This window comes from Pararge aegeria, chromosome 7, assembly GCF_905163445.1.
Source record: "Pararge aegeria chromosome 7, ilParAegt1.1, whole genome shotgun sequence".
In the NCBI taxonomy this organism is placed as follows: domain Eukaryota; kingdom Metazoa; phylum Arthropoda; class Insecta; order Lepidoptera; family Nymphalidae; genus Pararge; species Pararge aegeria.
In genome coordinates, this window is record NC_053186.1 from 4,456,954 (window position 1) to 4,475,612 (window position 18,659).

Here is an 18,659-nt window from a genome sequence, read left to right on the forward strand (position 1 = left end):
TCAAAAAGAGTAATCCTTTTTTTAAAATACAACTAGTTTTGTTTAGAATTACTATGCGCCAAGTAGACATCTACAATTAGCCGCATTATAATCTTTTCCACTATGGCCGCCGGTTGTGACGTATATTGAGCCGTGCGTTCCGATACACGTTGAGTATTTTCTTTTGTTTCCCAAAAGACTTTAGATATCATCAATAAATATATATTCAATTATCAAAATATAATAAATGAAGCGTTATTGCAATCACAAAGCTTTTTTCATTACCTTTTAATAAATTACTTGTTATGCTTTTAATATATTCATATTGCTCCTTTTTCAACAAATAACACAACTAATTTAGGTGATTTGAAGACTAATGAACTGTTTATGCAATTTTTATTTAAATATTACGCATTTGGCATATAAAGAATAAACCTTAGCCGTTATGTTGCTAGATCTTTAGTTAAAGGTACTTATCAAGTAAATAGGCTCCTCTACCCTAGCTCAATTTAAACATCTAAATAATTCAAATATGACAATAGTTTCGTAGAATTCGTTGGTACAAAAAATTCAATCAGTACGTACAAAAGTAATCTAAACAAAAAATAAATATAATTCGATGCATAAAAAGCTTCCTATTGTAGGTGCGAGTGCCATGACGGTGGTATTTACCACTATTTCAGTTATCACCTAAACTCATCTGATTGATTAAACAGGTCATTTAACTAGGGCAGTATAACGTCGCCACATTAAATAAACCAGTGATGCCTAATTTTATTTATAGAAATATTATGATATCAGCATCATATCACAAATTCAATTTCAAACTTTACTTTCCATAATTATTTATAGCAGACAGCGTGAAACTGAAAGTAAAACCGTATCATGACAATGCGCTAGTCAAAACATCGTCCGTCCGTTACGTCACACAACTTGAAGTCTAATCGATAGTGTTGCGTAGTTACGAACGCCGCATTCTCATATCGATTCTTTCAGTTCTGATACAACTTTAACTTTAATTAAAACTTACCGGTTCCGAAATATTAAAGAGGGCATACTCGTCGCTGAATCAATACTTTTTGTTTTAAACTTTTGTTCTTCTATCATATAACTGGTTGCCGGTAGGGCATATAACGTCATAACTTCACTTGTATTTACACTTCACTTGAAATTAACCTTTTTAAGGGTTTATTTTTGGTTTTATAACTTTTCTGCACATACAAATCGGCGGGATATGCACTGTTTTGTCTGGTTCTCGGATAGGGGAAGGTGGGTAACGACATTCAGGCTTGGATGCGTGTTCTCTACTGGCACCGCATAATGCTATACGTGTAGCTGAGTATATAAGTGTAGCTGAGCCAACCCCTCTGGTTTCAGGGAGCGCTTGTGGGGGTCGGATACACATTAGGGGAGTTTTACTGCTTTTCCTTGGAACAATGTTTTCCCCTATAAAATCGATTGAAGAATGAAGCATAGTAAGCACCTTAGCAGTATACCCATCTCGTATGCCGTCACGGCAAAAGGCAGTACACTGTTTTATGCCCTTATGCCTCTACGTCCTTGCATATTACGATCTTTTAATATATTTTATTTACTTCCTGCTGTTCGCGGTTAAATTTATATAATGGCTGTCTCCAGAATGCGAACTGTATCTTTGCAAAAGATAAATTAAGCAGTAGAGCTAAGATAAAAAAACCATTTTTTTTAAATCCCGTCGATAACTTTTACGAGCTGCTTTTCCAGGATAAATATCCAATGTCAATTCATTGTGATTGGTTGAACAATTGAGCCGTAAAAAGCAAACACACTTTCGCATTTATAAATTCGGAGTTTTATGTTTCACATCTACCGAGCGGAGTACATGTTTCTCGCCTGATGTTTCTGACCTATGATAATAGAAGGTTCGTAGATGCCACAACATCGAAAGTAAATTAGACAACTCTTTTCATAATTTGTCGTCTGTTATAATAATTAATAACATTACTGGGTATCTAGACTGATGGCTTAGAACTCTAAAATCCCATCTGTATCCCTAGCATGCTAATGACTTTGGTATAATATGTACCTGCAATGGACTGGCCAAATTGGTTGCGTGTTTGACTTAAATAGTGAAGTTTTGATTTTTCTGTCGATAAATTCAGTACTAGCCTTGACTAAGGAAATAAGTGATGTTTAAATCGGAGATCTCTTTAGGCCTACAACCTCCATGGGAATCTAAATCATGCTATATTTCCTTTCGACGTACGGGGATAAAATATACAAGCAGAATTCACTCCGTGTGACGACGCAACAGATTTTGCACATGCGCCTTACGGTCTATGACGTCAGGTTGTTTACACTAACCTCATTCGATTGTTTTGAAGCCAAATTTTATTTTTACCTAGTCAACGACTAGATATTTACTTGCTTTATCAATTCGATTTGGTAAAAAAGAATTTGTAGACACATTTATTATTTTATTGCTATATGGCAATAACAAAAATAATACCTGGCAAGTTTGTTGTGATCTTGTTTTAGACTAGTAGGGCCATGGGACAATTATGTCCTGCCATGTTCTCGTTTTATGTCGTAGAAATAGAACGAGATAATGGTACAGGTCGCGTTCGAAATCACTTAAGGATAAACTTATGAATTCAGTAATTAAGCATCATCTTACTACAACGAAATAAATGGTCTGGATTGAAAGTACCTTCTATATTATGACAATTTCAATAAAAAAGTTGTGACTTTATCTCTACAACCTAATATCAACTACTTTGAATGCAAAAGTAAAATGTAAAAGTTATCAATTTTAATTATTTCAGTAATAATAAGATTTAAGTTTGATTTCACAGTATCTGTAAACCAGGCCCGAAGAAACTATTTGTTTTAAAAAAAATATTTTCACTGTCATTTTTTTCGAATCTTTACAACAAAAGAGTAGTTTGGTTATCAAGACAACCTCATGTACATTAACCCTTCACTTCATAGCTTGATATTTGGTGGTGTATTTTATGAGTCAAGAAAAAATAATTTTGCCGGAGGTATAGGAGAGGTTTGTTGATTATATGGTATCCCAATGGCATGACCAATGTAACATTACGTTATGACTTTCAGATAACGCGGTTGAAACCGCAAACATTTAGGACTTAATATAATTAGATAGATGGATAAAGAGAGATATAACAATAAATTTAAGTTCTATCTATCTATATATGTATCAAAAGAATAACTCTTTGGCAAACATTTTTCTTTAGATAAACACGGTGACTTTAAGAAAATATTAATTCACTTATTTACCCAATAAAAAGTATGAATAACCTGCAACAACTGCAACAATATTCATGCAACACTTTATTATCAATGCATGTGTGAACAAATCAAATACGACACATTTTAACGTACAAAATAACTATTACCTCAAATGAAGATAAACGCAATATTTGCTGTAAGTATAACACATTCTAGTATAAATAGTAGTTTTTGATTTAGTATTATAATATAATTCAAGAATTCTATGAAAATGAATGCCGCACTTGTTTTTGTCTTTGGAGTGTTCGTTCTACAGGTATGATTCTGTTCTATATTTTAATAAATATTTATATTTCAAAATATTAGGCTACTCCTTAAATTATTTTTGATTAAAATTTATATGAACTAGCAGCTAATTTTAATCGTATTACGCTTATATCGGGTAAATTTCAATTATATTATATTTTTATATGATATATAATAATTAGTATAATGATTATAAGTATTAGTACAAATGTATTATGTTATCGCTATTTTAATCGATATGAAATTGTTATGGGATATTTTTTACACCCCTAACCCAGGATGCCAACTAGCATGGATTTTTATTTATAGTTTACTTTTTACTTGTCTTTTAATATAAAAAAGTAATAGGCCCGTTTTCACATTTGTTTTGCGACGTAACTAGTTATGGAACCATAAGACTCCGTACTCGATACTCACGATAAATCTATTCAAGTTTGTATCAGTACATGATTGATATGATTATGTATTGTAAAGTGTTCGTTCGTTCAGAGTATTCCTTTAACTTCACAACCAATTCGCGTGACTGGCTGTTGATTATACGTCCACTTTTCAACATGTTGAAACAGAGTTCGTACTATATAACAACAAACACAAAAATCGAGTCAAATCACTATGTTTAAATGAACGTCCAAAGTAGAAGAGACAAAGTTAACGTAATAGTAAACAGTATATATCAAACTTAAACGAAAAACTGCGCAGTGCGCGCGGGGACGCTTCAGTCATGTGCCGCTTGGTCAGATACATCAACTCAGACTCATTATTTAGAACCCAGTGTCGTCAATTCAAAATTTTATTTGCGGCTTTGAGAACCAAGCTCATTCTTTGCAGTAAAGATTACTACACAATATTTAATTTCAATATTCAGTAAAAAAAATGGTTACAACTCTAGATTTAAAAAAAAAGCACTGAGAACGTAACTGTTTTCGACACGTTTCGCAACAATTATAAATGGCATGCTACTTTAAAGTAAGCGCAAAAAATAATACTCGCGATATATTCTTTCATATTATTTAACGTCCCATAAAAATTTACGTATTTTTTAAAACACTGTATGTAATTGATTTTTATTTTATTGTTTCTTTCAGTTTTGTTCCAAGTTACATTCTATGGTCTTGTCAAAACGGGCCTATTAAATTTTTACGACTATAGTGCAATTTTATAATCATAGCTTACCCACATATGACTTACATTCAAGAAAATCCCTTTGAATTTTATTTTAACACACATACATTACCTAGGTACGAAAATACATACATTATTAGCTAGTTACAAAAAAAAGTTATTTATTAGAAAAGTTACGGTTTATACTAAACCGATATATAAATTTAATTTTTGTATATACTTACAGCGTGCCTATAAAATTAATATTTTTTTAATTTCAGAACACCTACGCTCAATGCATTCGCTCTGCGCCCATGGTTGCGGCCGCTCCGATTATCCAATCAAACAACGTTGGCGCTACTCTTGCTGACACATTGTCCTTACTGACTGTAAGCAGCCTTTTAGCTGAGAAGCTGCCCTTCGACTACCCCTGCGGCTGCACCCCTTATGCACCGCCCTGCGCCCCTTTCATCCCACCTTACGCCCCTTACGAGTTTGTAGCACCGTGCGCCCCGACGGTTGCGCCGATCGCGCCGATTTTGAACAACTGCGGTTGCGGTTGTGGGGGTTACCCTTACAACGCTTACGTGTTGTAGAATGATTGTTTTTGGTACAGAAACGCAAATAATTAGCACCTTTTGAAATCATATAGATCGCGCGGTTTTACATGGCCTTCCTGAAACATGCAACATCTACGATGGTTCAAATTCTGTTAACAACTCTATTAATAACTCTATTAATAATACCCGTTTCTCTACACTAAATTAAAGTTGACAGGTCTCAAAGTTTCTTCTCAATCTTCCTTTGCACTATGTTGTTTGTGAAAAAATGTCCGAAAAGGATATAACTACTTCTTCGGTGCCCGTAACTTCACAGCCACACACGGTTTGCTTCTGTGTGGCCAACTATTAACGCACGTGTACCTATATTTGTTTGAATATTTATGTATTTAAAATATTTGTATTAGTTTGTCTTTAATCGTTTATCTTTATTCATTAATTATTCCACGAAACTAATACTTTGGTTTTCATCCCTCCTTACTCTGCGGTTGCGCCGATCGCGCCGATTGTGAAAATGTACGGTTGCGCTGGTTACGTATACGAATAGTCCTAACAGCGCTTACGTATGATTGTTTCTGAATAACAAAGCTAATTTAAAGAATTACTTAAGGAGTTAGAGCTGCTAAATGAAGTTGAAAGAACTTAAACTATTAATATTGTTATAATATATGTATTTCTTTACAGCGAAAAATGTTCTTGAATTCTGACCAAATGTGTGTCCACTGGATTCAGAAAAAAAAAACCATAGAAAAAAATTACACAGTTGCCTGTAACGAAAATTAGTACGTTTTTTAGTAAATTAGGTAGATACCTACTGATTTATTAAAATTTAGGGATAAAATAAAAATTGATATCCATGCAGACTTTACTGAGTATTTGGGTTGTTTTAAACTTTTTGAATTACTAATTTGTTATCATACTAGGCTGTTGCACGAGACCTCTTACGAATACCTTTCTGATTTTTTACATGTTGTAATATACCTACCTAAGTATTATTCTAAGACAAGATTCGACAACTCGATACCAATATTACAGATTAATGCACTCCACCTTTAGTTGTTAACTTGATGTGTTACATGATAAGAATTTATCTGAGTTTTTTGGTAACTTTTAAATTAACAAACTTGACATTGGATTAAAGTAAATATGTAAAATTTTTATAGAATTCTCGAACCTTGAAGATTGGTCCTCAAATAATGTTATTTTGGACCTACCAATATATAAGTTTAAAGAATATGTTAAAACACATTTATTACAGCGAGTTTGCTATACAATTGATGAATTTCTTAATGACAAGGTTGCTTGGAAGCATCCGGCTCCGCTTTCATCTCTCACAAGATAGAAAAATAAATGTTAAAATCTAAAATGTAAATTGTTGATGTTGGAAAAGAGCAACTGCTGAGTTTCTTGCCGGCTTCTTCTCGGTAGAAACTTCCTTCCGAACCGGTGGTAGAGTCACTACAAACAGACAGACTTGACGCTTCAAAAGTGCTTATTGGCCTAAATGAAATAAATGAATTTTGAAATTTTGAATACTAGTCAGGAGTTGTCAAACGAGACTAGTAGGTACTCCATATAAAATTAAAGATTTACACTAATTTTACGTGGATTTGACGTTATTTAGCATTTTACTCAGAGCGAACTAAAATGTCAATTACTTTTCGATAACCTACATAGTTAACAAAATGTTTTGTTTATAAGCTATATTTACTTAACATGAAAATAATAACTTAGATTAATTTGTATGCGATTGTGTGTATTTAATATTATATATATTATATTACAAAGTCGTGAATAGAAACCTATTTTACTCTTACTCACAACCTATCCTAGCTGATCGTAGCTAATTTTTAATCGTTGCACAGTTTATCTAGGTAGACTACCGAATCTGTGATAGAGACACTACACACAGACTGACTTCACGTTTCTACAAGTGACTCTAAAGTAATCTTCTTGAAATATATTTATTTTGAATCGATTTTTATGTTATATAATTTTTAAACATGTGTTTGCCATAATAATGTTTTATGATAATAAGTCATGATAATAATAATTACATCTGATATGTTATTGCTTATGTACTTACAACAGATTAATAATAAAATTAAATTGAAATTACTTAATGACGTTATTTTATTAATTTTTTACTAATATCTACGGAATCAAAATCAATACTTAAGTACTTACCTAATACCTACGTGTGCATATACTTTCATTAAAATTTAGAAAAAGCTGTTATTTTGACGTACCTACTGTTAAGTAAAAATGGAGTTTAAAATGGTGTATGAATTACAGCTGAGTAACGAAGAATAAGAAGAAAAAGTTATGTAAGTTAGGTAAGGATTTCGGCTTAATTTTCAGGGGGCCGAGTTAAAATCCGAGCACGCACCTCTAACTCATCAAAAGTGCCACCTATGGGCCTACTTGAATAAAGATATTTTTGACTTTGACTTTGACTCTTCTTAGTCATGTCACTTGCTTCAACGGTGACACCGTGACGTAAAACATCGCGAGGAAACCTGTATGCCTGAGAGATTTTCATAATGTCCCCAAAGGTTTGAGGAGTCCACCAATCCGCACTGGGCTAACGTGGTGAATTACGGCCTTATTGTCGAAGGAGACACGTGGCCTGTATTAAGTAGGTCGGTAATGGGTTGATATGATGATGTGTCTACGCAGGAGTTAGTTACCTACATACCTATTTGTCAAATATGTATGGATATGTAAAATTTTGTCAGAATGTTCTCGTTATAAAATGGTACGAAAACAAAAAAAAGAATGGATGTGCCTACGCATCAAAAGTGCCTTATTTATGTAACACTTGTATTTTACTTCGTTAGTGTACCTACTTCACTACCTAACCACTTTTGTTAACAATAGCGTAAATCCGAATTTTTTTATTGATTATAATACGTAGAGTGTTCACGCTGTCGCAAGTAGGCCACGCGTATTTCTCGTAACAAATTCTTCTTCGAAATTCTCGTAATAACTAATAATAAGCATTTATTACTTAGTCATCGATAATTTTCATTACAACAGGTTGATTCGATTACGTGTGCTCGAATAAGCACGTGCGTTTCAGCTCTTAGGCGTATCTACCTACCTACTTACTGAGAAGATACTTTTTAAAACATGATTTACCTGGACTGGTCAGTGGACTGCTAATTGCTATATGTATTGAAGATAATAGTTATACATATGTTATCGCGGACTTTTTTGTAGGCATTATGAAGCTCTAAAAGTTTTCTACAGCACTCAATCATATCTCTCATCGTTAAGGTAGCGATTGTAAGGAACGATTTCCATCGACCTTTTTTTTCTCCGACTTACTATGTAATCCGACATCCGTTTTCAGGTTAATATATAGCCAATGACACTTCACAATAACGTTTCTTTCTATTGGTGAAATAATTTTGAAAAATTGTTAAGTAGATCCAGAGATAACCCCTTAGAACGTCAGAAACTCACAAACGTTACCTCTTTATAATATTAAGATGATGGTAGATAAATCAAAGATAAGTAAAATTTTTATTACAGATGCCTTTATTTAAATATCTATAGGTACTTATCCTAAACATTTGAATTAAAAAAAATATCCTGTGATTTGGTAATTATTAAGTAATTTAAAAATGCAACGATCACAATAAATGAAATATTATGATAAGTTATTTAATAATATTATATCAGTATAACAAGAACACTTTATTTTTTATAAAAATTGACTGTTTTTCCCGGCTTCACGCCCAAACCTAGGCCTAGTGAGAGGCTTCAGCCATTTCCCACCACACCGAAAAAGACTGGCCGCTCAGTGATTTCGCGTTCCGGTAGGATTACGCGTAGAAACCGATTAGGGGTTTAATATCTTATCTTAAATCTTATACAGGTTCGCGCATTAATATCTTTCGGAGAGTGTGCTCAAGAACCGTTTGACCCTCCTCGCCTTTTTACCATCGAACCGCCAGGCACCGTAAGGATCTGCACCCCTACGTGGCTGATATACCGCGGACGAAGCGCTTTGCATTTTTGTTTCTGATGTGCGGATCAGAAACAAAGATGCAAAGCGCTTCTTACGCACTAGGATCTGGAATGCCCTTCCAGTGTCAATTTTCCCCAGTACCTACAATATTACTACCTACAAATCAAGAGTGAATAGGCATTATCTACGCAGGCGCGATCCACCTTAGGCTGCATCATCACTTACCATCAGGTGTGATTGCAGTCAAGCGCTCATCTATAAACATAAAAAAGGGTGTGTGGTTTTATGAAACTTTTTTTAACATAATATTTCATTGAGCGTATAAAAATAGCTTCATCAATATTAATTTTATATTTGGAAAATGGGAATGATAATGGAAAATGATAAAAATATACTAGGTATTCGACCAATATCTTTATTGAACTCTGTGTCTTAGAGTACGACATACACACATACTTAACAATTATTTAGATAATAAAAACATATTAAAAAACTGAAAACAATATTTTATAATCGTTGAGTCTTAATATTTTATGGAGCACTGGCACAAATGAGTGATAGCCTGTACACTACACGGTCAGCTTATGTGAACTATAGACGACGGAATATTAAAAAAAAAACGAAAAAAAAAAATTACGAAAATATAAACACACACACATCGCCCTTTAGCCCCATAGTTAGTTTAGCTTGTGTGATAGGTATTGGACCATTGACCATCGAATATATTAAGGAACTAGGGTTCGTAGCGTTTGTAGGATAAAACAATCAATAATATTAAATTGATTTCCATAGTATTTATTGGATTTATTTACATCTATTACAAAATTTCACTATATTACTTACAAATTAAAATCGATTGCAATCACCTGAAAAACTGATTGGCACATTTTGATGTCACATCCGATAGTTGATTGCAAAACGAATCTGCCACTACGGCCGTGCCAGCCGATGGCACGGTGCCATCAACATTGATCATACCATACACGGGTATGCATCCGCAAACCTTGATTGTGCCACCAATTGGCAAATCCCCAGCTACTGTTATATCACCAAATTGCAGAGAAGGCATTAATTCCGATATAGGCGTAAATTGTACATTAGTCACTTCAATATTGGCTAAGTTCTTTGACACGCAGTTTGCACTGGCAATTGTATTGGATACAACGTTACTAATCACTTCATTTGGTACTACTGCGTTAGCAATTGTATTTGTGCTTATTATTGGCTCCAGAATAGCGTTGGCACAATTATTTGGCACGTAGTTTGCAGTGAAACCGGGTGAATTTACAAATGAAGGATTTAGGCTGTTCGGAAATCCTACCGGTACTAAATTATTTAATCCTAAATTATTTAGTAGGTACGGACTTCCGTTGGCACAGTTTTGAATGGGAGCGCCACATGTTTTCTGAAAAAAAAAAAGAATAGACTTATTATCCTAATCAGTTAGCCTAACGGTGCGTGTCCCACAGGCCTCCTTTCTTGTATACGGTGGATAAGACGAAATATTAAATAAAATAAATAAATAACACCTTGCTGTTTTTCAACACAAACTAACATACAAAATACAAACGTTATGTCAAACAAGCGGGTGCCTAACAGACGCGCCCTAAGGACGAAGTCTGCTCCACGCAATTTGTTGTGTTTTTTTGAGTAAGTGTGTCTTATTTTCATGTATTTTGCTTGAAACAGTAGCTCATGCGAGAAACATAGGTCAGTATACAAGCTACTTGCACGTGCTTCTTGTGCAAGCAATATGCACATGCTATTTCCATAGGTTACTTGGGTATACTTCTTGCACGAGTTTTCTATCAAGAGCACTAGCGATCACGGTGACCGATTGCACGTGAGTGACGGTAACTTTGAAGCAATCGATCGCTACGACAGCCCGCCCGTGAATACTACCGTTGATAATAAAAAGCGTGTTCAATAAAAAATATACTCACATTTACAATGAAAATAATAGCAACCAATGATATTAATGACTTCATTTTAACAATGTCTTTAGTAGTGAAGCCTATGTTACAACTGCCATACAATTTATACACTTAAATGAATTTGTTATCTGTGCGTTTGAGTAATTATAATTTATAAAGTAAAAGTTTTATCGCAGCGTTACTAAAATTTACATTAAAACAATAAAGAAATCTGACGATAGTACCTACGCACTAGTTTCAAAAGCTTAAATCAGTTGATTTCGATAGATAAGCAACTTTAACCTGAGTGACAGATGTATAGAAGAAATGTATATTGGGAATTTCTATAAATAAATGTAGGAGATGATGTATTTGATTCTATCGACAACTTTAAACTACATGAAAAGTTTTTGGGCAGACATAATATCTGTGAATTGTGAATTGTAAATAATTTGATCAAACGTACATTTATTATTACGAAGAAGGCAAACAAACGAGTATATTTTCACTAAAGAAATTGCAAAGTATTTTAAGCTACATAAAAACTCTTTGTTGATATAAAACCAGCCAGCATCGTTCGGCGCAACCAGCCTGTGTTAAAAATATAATAAAAGGAATATTTTCGTGTTTAAAACATAACTCATTATGACTTGATAATTTGATCAAATTAAACATTCATTTATCATAATTAAGAAGGTCTAAGATTCTTTTAAGAAATTGCGTACTATTTTAAGCTCCATACAAACTCGTTAAAAAAACAATCTGTATTACTCGGCTTAAATCAAAACGTTCTTCTTACATATAACTTGCTGTTCAAACATAATTCAAACGGGACATTATAAATAAAACACAAGTGCGATAGTTTTAATAAATTATAAAAATTTTAAAAGAAACACACTGTAATACTTAGCTGTTTTCGTAAATTATGTAATAAATAAATAATTTAATTCTTATCTGTAATTATGAAACCTATATATTGATAACTGTTTGCCATCTGTAATCACAGGATATATCGCAATGTTTTTTTTGTAATTTTTGACGTGATTGTTTTATTTCATTATGAAATATAGTAGATATATAAGGTGTTACAATGGTACAATAATCATTCTTTATCTCCATTCGAAAGTAAGAAGAGAGTAAACATACCTAACGTAAAACATAATGGGTTTAAAAATTGCTTGTCTTTTGTTTTCTGCTGTTACAATACAGGTAATTTTGATATTCTCTCTTATTGATATGAAAGAAATCTGATCAAGTGACATCTGTCACTTTATTAAGTACGCATCGCGTAGCGTAGATACTATTCTCGGGTCGGTCTTTTATCTTGTCATAAGTAAACTATTAGAATGTTTTGTATTAGTTTATATGGAAAATTAAATAAGCTTCTATTGATTTTACATTTTTGCAGGATTATTCCTGGTGAAATATACTTATGTACCCTTAACATTATTACGTAACTCGGGTACACGTTGTATGCTTACTTTGGGGTTAGATAGCGATTTGCGTATGTCGTATTATATTTATTTATTTACATTCTATCTTATTTGTTATTCTAATACTGTTTCTTCAATAGTTCCTCTTTAAGATTGTATTTAATGGTGGGAGGCTTTGGCTGTGGCTAGTTACGACACTACTGAGAAAGACGTACCGCTAAACGATTTAGTGTTCCGGTGCGATGTCCCTTAGGGGTACGAGTATGTCTACCAAACTCCATAACAGGTTAGCCCGCTACCATCTTAGACTGTGAGATTGCAGACAAGGGCTAACTTGTAGTGGGATAAAAAATATCTCTTATCGCACTCCTTTTCCTAAATGATTCTCAATGAATATCATATTCACAGACCATCGTGGGCCAATGTCTCCGAGCTCCATATCCAGCAGCTTATCCCAACGATATCACTATAGCGAATCTAGGCGCTGATTTACCCTTGGCCTACCCTGTCGCCGGACCATTTAATGCCGGACCTGGCGTACCTGGCTTAACTTATGGCTTATCATTGGCTGAACTGTCTGCGTCTAATGGTGAGGGTCTACGTGTGAACAGCGCATCTCCCATAGCAGCAACAGGTGTTACGGTCGAGACTGACAAGATGGTTATTGAAGGTCCTTTGGCTGTGACGGGTCAGTTACCATTTTTAGGAGCTGTAGCTTTAGAAGGACCTTTGCCAGCTAGTGGGATGGGAGCTGTTGCCTACGAATGCGGAAATGGACAGATAGGGATTGTCAACGAAGGTGTCGAACCGGCGCCAGTGCTTGCTCCAACGTACCCCAATGGACAAATTGCTACGGGTTACCAAAATGGACCAATGGCAGCGTACCCAAACATGCAACTGGGCTCAGGATACCCTAATGCAGGACTAATACCGTTTGCGAATAATTTCGCTCCCGGTTACGGACCAATTTCTCGTGTTTAATTGAGTTAATTTGTTTTAAAATTGTTGATTATTTTTTTAAGCGTATTAAATGAAATTTATTGGTGACGGATATATACTTTTCTGTGATCTACTTTTGAGTCTACTTATGTTAATAAAGTTTTAAAAAATATCTGCTTTTTGTTTCTAGCATCATTATAATCCTCAGTCTAACAAGGTCTCACTTTTAAAGCTCTTAGCCTCAAGTATTCTAGATTGCAGGTAGACTAAGTAATTATTATTTATAGGGTAATTTATCACGCTACTCATTAATTAGCAGCTTACACTCAGTAATAGCCCAGTGGGTATGAGCTCGACTTCACTTTCGAGGGGCAGAGTTCGAATCCCAGCACGCACCTCTAACTTTTCTATGTTCAGTGCGTATAAAGTAATTAATATGTCACTTGATTCAACGGTGAAGGAAAACATCGCGAGGAAACCTGCATGCCTCAGAGTTCTACACAATGTTCTCAAAGATGTGTGGAGTTCACCAATCCTCACTGGGCCAACGTGACTAAGGCTTTAATCCCTTCTCATTGTGAAAGGAGACCGGTGCCCTGTAGTGGGCCGGTAATGAGTTGATATGGTGATGATGACGATGATGACAGGACTTTCATTGTTTCGCTTTCCTATCTATATCTCCGTTCTCCGTGAATGAATGTACTCGTATGCCAGGTAACCCTTTTGTTCACCGCCGACGCAAAAACGACGAGGTGTTAAAAGTTTTACGTGTCTGTGTCTGTGTGTGTTTGTCTGTGGCTTCATAGTTCTCGAACTAATAAATCTATTTTACGTTTTGTTATTTTTTCTGAAAGGTGAATTATTTCATATTTAGGTTTATTTAATGAAAATCGGTCCAAGATGGCCGTCGCCACAAAATTACGGTTTACATATTTCTTCAGAACTCCTTCAATATGGGTAACCAATGAAAAGAATTGACTAGTAGAATACTAAGTAAGTAAGTAGTAGAATACTACACTATGACAAATTTCGAATCCAAGATGGCCGCTACCACAAAATGGCAAATTACATTTTTATATTAATATGGGTATTAAAAAGGGCCTGACTAGTGGAATAATGTACACTATATTCAAAGTCGGGGGTTTTTCGAATTTTAAATTTATAATACGTTTCTTTGACGACAAAAATGCAAAAAAGTTCTTAAAAAATTCAAAATTCAAAATTCATTTATTTCAAGTAGGCCTAATACAAGCACTTTTGAAACGTCAAGTCTGTCCGTGTGTAGTGACTCTACCACCGGTTCGGAAGGCAGATTCTACCGAGAAGAAGTTAGTCCTAAAAATCGTATCTCTACCCACATTACAAATGCGAAAGTGTTTGTCTGTTTGTCCTTCCTTCACGTCTTAATCTATTTTTCCCTGGACACCAACTGTCCTTCATGCTATGTGCCTTGCACTTTCTCACTTTATTTTCATGACTCGTTCGACTATGTTGGTAACTCTGGTTCGTCTCGGATGACATCAATTATGATGACGAAATATTCCGAACCACACCATGAAATAGTTGATTATCCATAACCTTATCCCCAAGGTAACATCGATTGGATGTATCGCTCGTTTGACTAGAAAGAATTTCTAAAAAAAAAATGGCTTCAGATATAAATGTTAAACCAACAATGTTATATGTATAGAAAGAAATATTTTTTTTGTATAAAGCAAGCTTGAATGCTATGTGCTAAAATGAGCCTCCCGAAGAAATATAACTACTACTAATTTTGATAGAAGGCAAGTGGAGTACCCTAGTAGCATTGGTACACACGAGACGGACGGGCAAAGAAAAAAGGGTCGGCAGCATAGACGTTGGGAAGACGGGCTGAAACTACTAAACACTATGGAGAAAGGTGGCACCGGATCGTAAGTATTGGCAAGAGCTGGAGGAGACCTTTGCCGAGAGGCACGCAAAGCTAAGGGACTTGATTTAATGGTAAAATGAAATGTAAAAACTCATGTAACTCTTCTCTAAAATAAAAGGCAATTTTATTTTAGAGAAGAGTTACATGAGTTTGTGAAAATGTGGGTGTACCCAAATAAACTGAATACTGCGTAACCATTTCGAGGGTACAGACGTTATGTGTGATTGCGTTAATAACGCATATTTATGCGATACCAACAATGACGGATGATTTGCAAAAATTTTTTTAAGAAATCCGTTGTCTGTCTCCAATACTTTTAATCTATATGAAATTCTAATGGGACTATTTTGAAATTAAGACGTTTATTTAAAAAATAAAATCCAATTTTGTCTATGAATGACGGAGTTATGTCCGAACATACATAAAAATAACCTCCGAATTGATAACCGTCTTGAAGGTAGTCCGCTAAAAAATACCGGACAGAAAGAAGCAACCGAAACTGATTCTAAAGTCTTGCCTCTATTGTTTTATTAAGGGATTCCATCATCATTATCAACCCATTCTCAACCCACTAGGTCTCAAGATGAGAAGGGTGGCCTTTGCCTTTAAAGCCTGCCTATTATATACCTACCTGTTAGACACCTTCGCCGACATATATATATATATATATACCTACACATTACTTCGAAAAGTTAGAGATGGGTTCCGGAGTTCGAACTCGCCCGTTATCTGCTTGGACTGCATCAGGGCTTACCACTGTTAGAGTACAGCAAAGGCCAACTTAAACTTGAAGAATAGAAATGGCACCCTATTCACTCCAGGATGAAAGTTTTTTTAATGTATCGTAACGAAGTCATAAAGTTCTGCTGATAAAATAAATAAAAGTAAAAAATTACATTCATGCAGAAAATACTTTTATTTATTGGTACAAAGCTTCTCAGTAAAAGTAGGACCCTCTGCAGCCGCAGCCACAGCTGCCGGCGATGGACACCTCGCCGCCGGCTGGCACAATGCCTCCGAACTCCACAGCGCCCAAGATCGGCACCTGTCCAGCGACCAGGGTGGTACCAGCGACTGGAAGTTGACCGGCGACCGCTACGTCACCGACACCTTCGCCGCCGTATGCTGCGCCGTAAGCGAGCGGCGCCGCGAGAGCGGGCCCGGCGAGACCGTAAGCACCGTTAGCTCCGTACGCGCCGTACGCACCGTAGCCGCCGTAAGCACCGGCCATACCGGGGCCGTACGCTCCACCGCAGCACTGGCTGAACACATTCTAAAAAATAGAAGTAAAATATTAATTATTTACTTATTATTAATCCATATACTATAATATAATAAATATATAAATATATTTTTTAACCTACCTGCACTAAGCAGGCCTGGACGCAGAGCAGGAGAACAGCGAAGGAGTTCATGTTGTAGTTTGTGTACTGTACAAAGGATACAATGATGTTGCTGGACCCGTTCACTCTTTTATACAAATTACGTTTCCAACATTTCGTATAGAATACAACAATTTCGAAATACAATACAAACGTGCTCAGCTGTGTTTTCATGTGAGGAAAGTATAGGTCTATGTTTAATCTATAGAAAAAAATTGTATTACTGACATACAAACAAAAAATAATAAAAAGTCACGTGCATTCAAATGATTTGAGTTTTCGTAAGACTCGGTGATAATGATTTGCTTCAATATAAATTGTATTTGTTTTGCTTTTGAAATTATTCTCAAGTTCAACTTCGAGCAGCAAACAATCCAAAATGGTCTTCAAAGTCGTACTATTCGTCTGCGCTCAGGCGCTTATGTGGCAGGTAAGTTTTTATTTATTTTTTAGTACTGAGGTATCTCTCTTGCAGGTCTGCATCGCAATTTTACATTGATAACGACATGAATCTGAAAACCTATTTGGTAAAAAATTTATATTTTAATATTGCTATTGTTTGTAGTCCATCTCCGGACAGTGCATCGGCGCAGGCTGGGGCGCCGCGCCTTACGCCGGCACTTGGGCAGGCGCTCCCTTCGGCGCTAACGGTCTCTGCGGCGCTGAGCTGATCGCCACTCCCGCTTTCTCTGGCGGTGCTCTCCCAGTGGCCAGCGCCTCCGCTATCCCACCGAACGGAGTTTCCGTGCTGTCTGAAAACGCTTATTGCGGAGAGCTCGCCGTCCGCGGCGCTCTGCCGTTCTTGGGAACTGTGGGTCTGGAGGGCGCCCTGCCCACTGCTGGTGCCGGTGCGGTCGCGTACGGTTGCGGCAACGGAGAGGTCGCTATGCTGAGCGAGGACATTGGTGCTGCTGGTATCGCCGGTGCCGCTGTCGGCCCCTTCGGCTACGGTAACGGTTACGGCTACGGCTACAACGGTTTGGCTGGAGCCACCATCGGCCGCGCTGGCTGCGGATGCGGACGTGCTGGTTTATATTGAGAGGCCACAAGGATGATTTTCTAAAAAAATAAACTATATTCGAGCTTACATTGGTATTTTTATCATTTTTAAATCATAAATATAATTGAGCGGTGATAAACTAGTGGTTAGAGCTTCGCCATTTTGGATGGAAAGGAAAGAGTTCAATCTCCGCCACGCACCTCTAATTTATGGAGATCTTAATTTGCGTTTTTATTTCAAGCGATTAAAATACCTTTATTATCTTTAAACGGTGAAATAAAACATCATGAGGAAACATGCACGCCTGACACTTGACAGTTCTATTGTTCTCAAATCCGCGTGAAGTGTACCAAACCGCAATTGGCCGGGCTAGATACTACGACCTTTAAACCTTCGCCGGTAATTGGTTAATGATGATGATGATGATGATGATAAATATAACTATCGTCAAGTATCTTTCCGATCGGACATTCATTATAGATACAAAGCTAGTATTAGAGGGGTACCTCCTTTCTGACGATGGGATATAACAGTCGGATACTTACTGTGATATCAGTATATAGTTATATAGTAAAACAATATATATATATCAGTATATAGTTTAACTATATATTGATATACTGTTAGAAAAATAGCAGTAGGTACTAAGCTGTCATACATATCAGCTGTGTTTACATTTAATGACCAATGAAGGTCACGGATAAGTATGGCACAACGGAAAGAAGTTACGGTCCGGTAATGTTAAAAAAATCACGTACGTCTGTGCATGTATACTGTATATAAAAAAATAACCCTTCCACTTGATTCACTCTATCTATTTCTGAAATGCATTCTAATCCGTTGCGAAGTTAAAAAGAGCCAACAACAGCCTTTGTTTTATTCTTTTTTTTTATTGGATCATTAAACTGGTAACAATTGATGATTGAT

At 35.8% G+C, this 18,659-nt stretch overlaps 5 protein-coding genes across 5 annotated transcripts; 3 read left to right on the forward strand and 2 right to left on the reverse strand.

The window, feature by feature from the left end:
* The first annotated feature begins 3,451 nt into the window (after positions 1-3,451).
* LOC120625423 lies at positions 3,452-5,590 on the forward strand. Its single transcript, XM_039892485.1, has 2 exons — positions 3,452-3,526; positions 4,899-5,590. Exons 1-2 carry the CDS (start codon positions 3,476-3,478, stop codon positions 5,211-5,213), a joined length of 366 nt encoding a protein of 121 aa, XP_039748419.1. The 5' UTR covers positions 3,452-3,475; the 3' UTR covers positions 5,214-5,590.
* A 4,332-nt stretch (positions 5,591-9,922) lies between these two features.
* Positions 9,923-11,188, reverse strand: LOC120625458. Its single transcript, XM_039892534.1, has 2 exons — positions 11,097-11,188; positions 9,923-10,558 (listed from the first exon to the last, which is right to left on the reverse strand). Exons 1-2 carry the CDS (start codon positions 11,139-11,141, stop codon positions 10,016-10,018), a joined length of 588 nt encoding a protein of 195 aa, XP_039748468.1. The 5' UTR covers positions 11,142-11,188; the 3' UTR covers positions 9,923-10,015.
* A 985-nt stretch (positions 11,189-12,173) lies between these two features.
* LOC120625438 (chorion class CB protein M5H4-like) lies at positions 12,174-13,610 on the forward strand. Its single transcript, XM_039892504.1, has 2 exons — positions 12,174-12,275; positions 12,908-13,610. The coding sequence occupies exons 1-2, from the start codon at positions 12,228-12,230 to the stop codon at positions 13,478-13,480; spliced, it is 621 nt and encodes a 206-aa protein (XP_039748438.1). The 5' UTR covers positions 12,174-12,227; the 3' UTR covers positions 13,481-13,610.
* Positions 13,611-16,242: 2,632 nt separating this feature from the next.
* Positions 16,243-16,838, reverse strand: LOC120625357 (chorion class A protein Ld2/Ld41-like). Its single transcript, XM_039892395.1, has 2 exons — positions 16,715-16,838; positions 16,243-16,623 (listed from the first exon to the last, which is right to left on the reverse strand). The coding sequence occupies exons 1-2, from the start codon at positions 16,763-16,765 to the stop codon at positions 16,288-16,290; spliced, it is 387 nt and encodes a 128-aa protein (XP_039748329.1). The 5' UTR covers positions 16,766-16,838; the 3' UTR covers positions 16,243-16,287.
* A 173-nt stretch (positions 16,839-17,011) lies between these two features.
* LOC120625358 (chorion class B protein PC10-like) lies at positions 17,012-17,819 on the forward strand. Its single transcript, XM_039892397.1, has 2 exons — positions 17,012-17,162; positions 17,298-17,819. The coding sequence occupies exons 1-2, from the start codon at positions 17,112-17,114 to the stop codon at positions 17,769-17,771; spliced, it is 525 nt and encodes a 174-aa protein (XP_039748331.1). The 5' UTR covers positions 17,012-17,111; the 3' UTR covers positions 17,772-17,819.
* Positions 17,820-18,659: the final 840 nt, after the last annotated feature.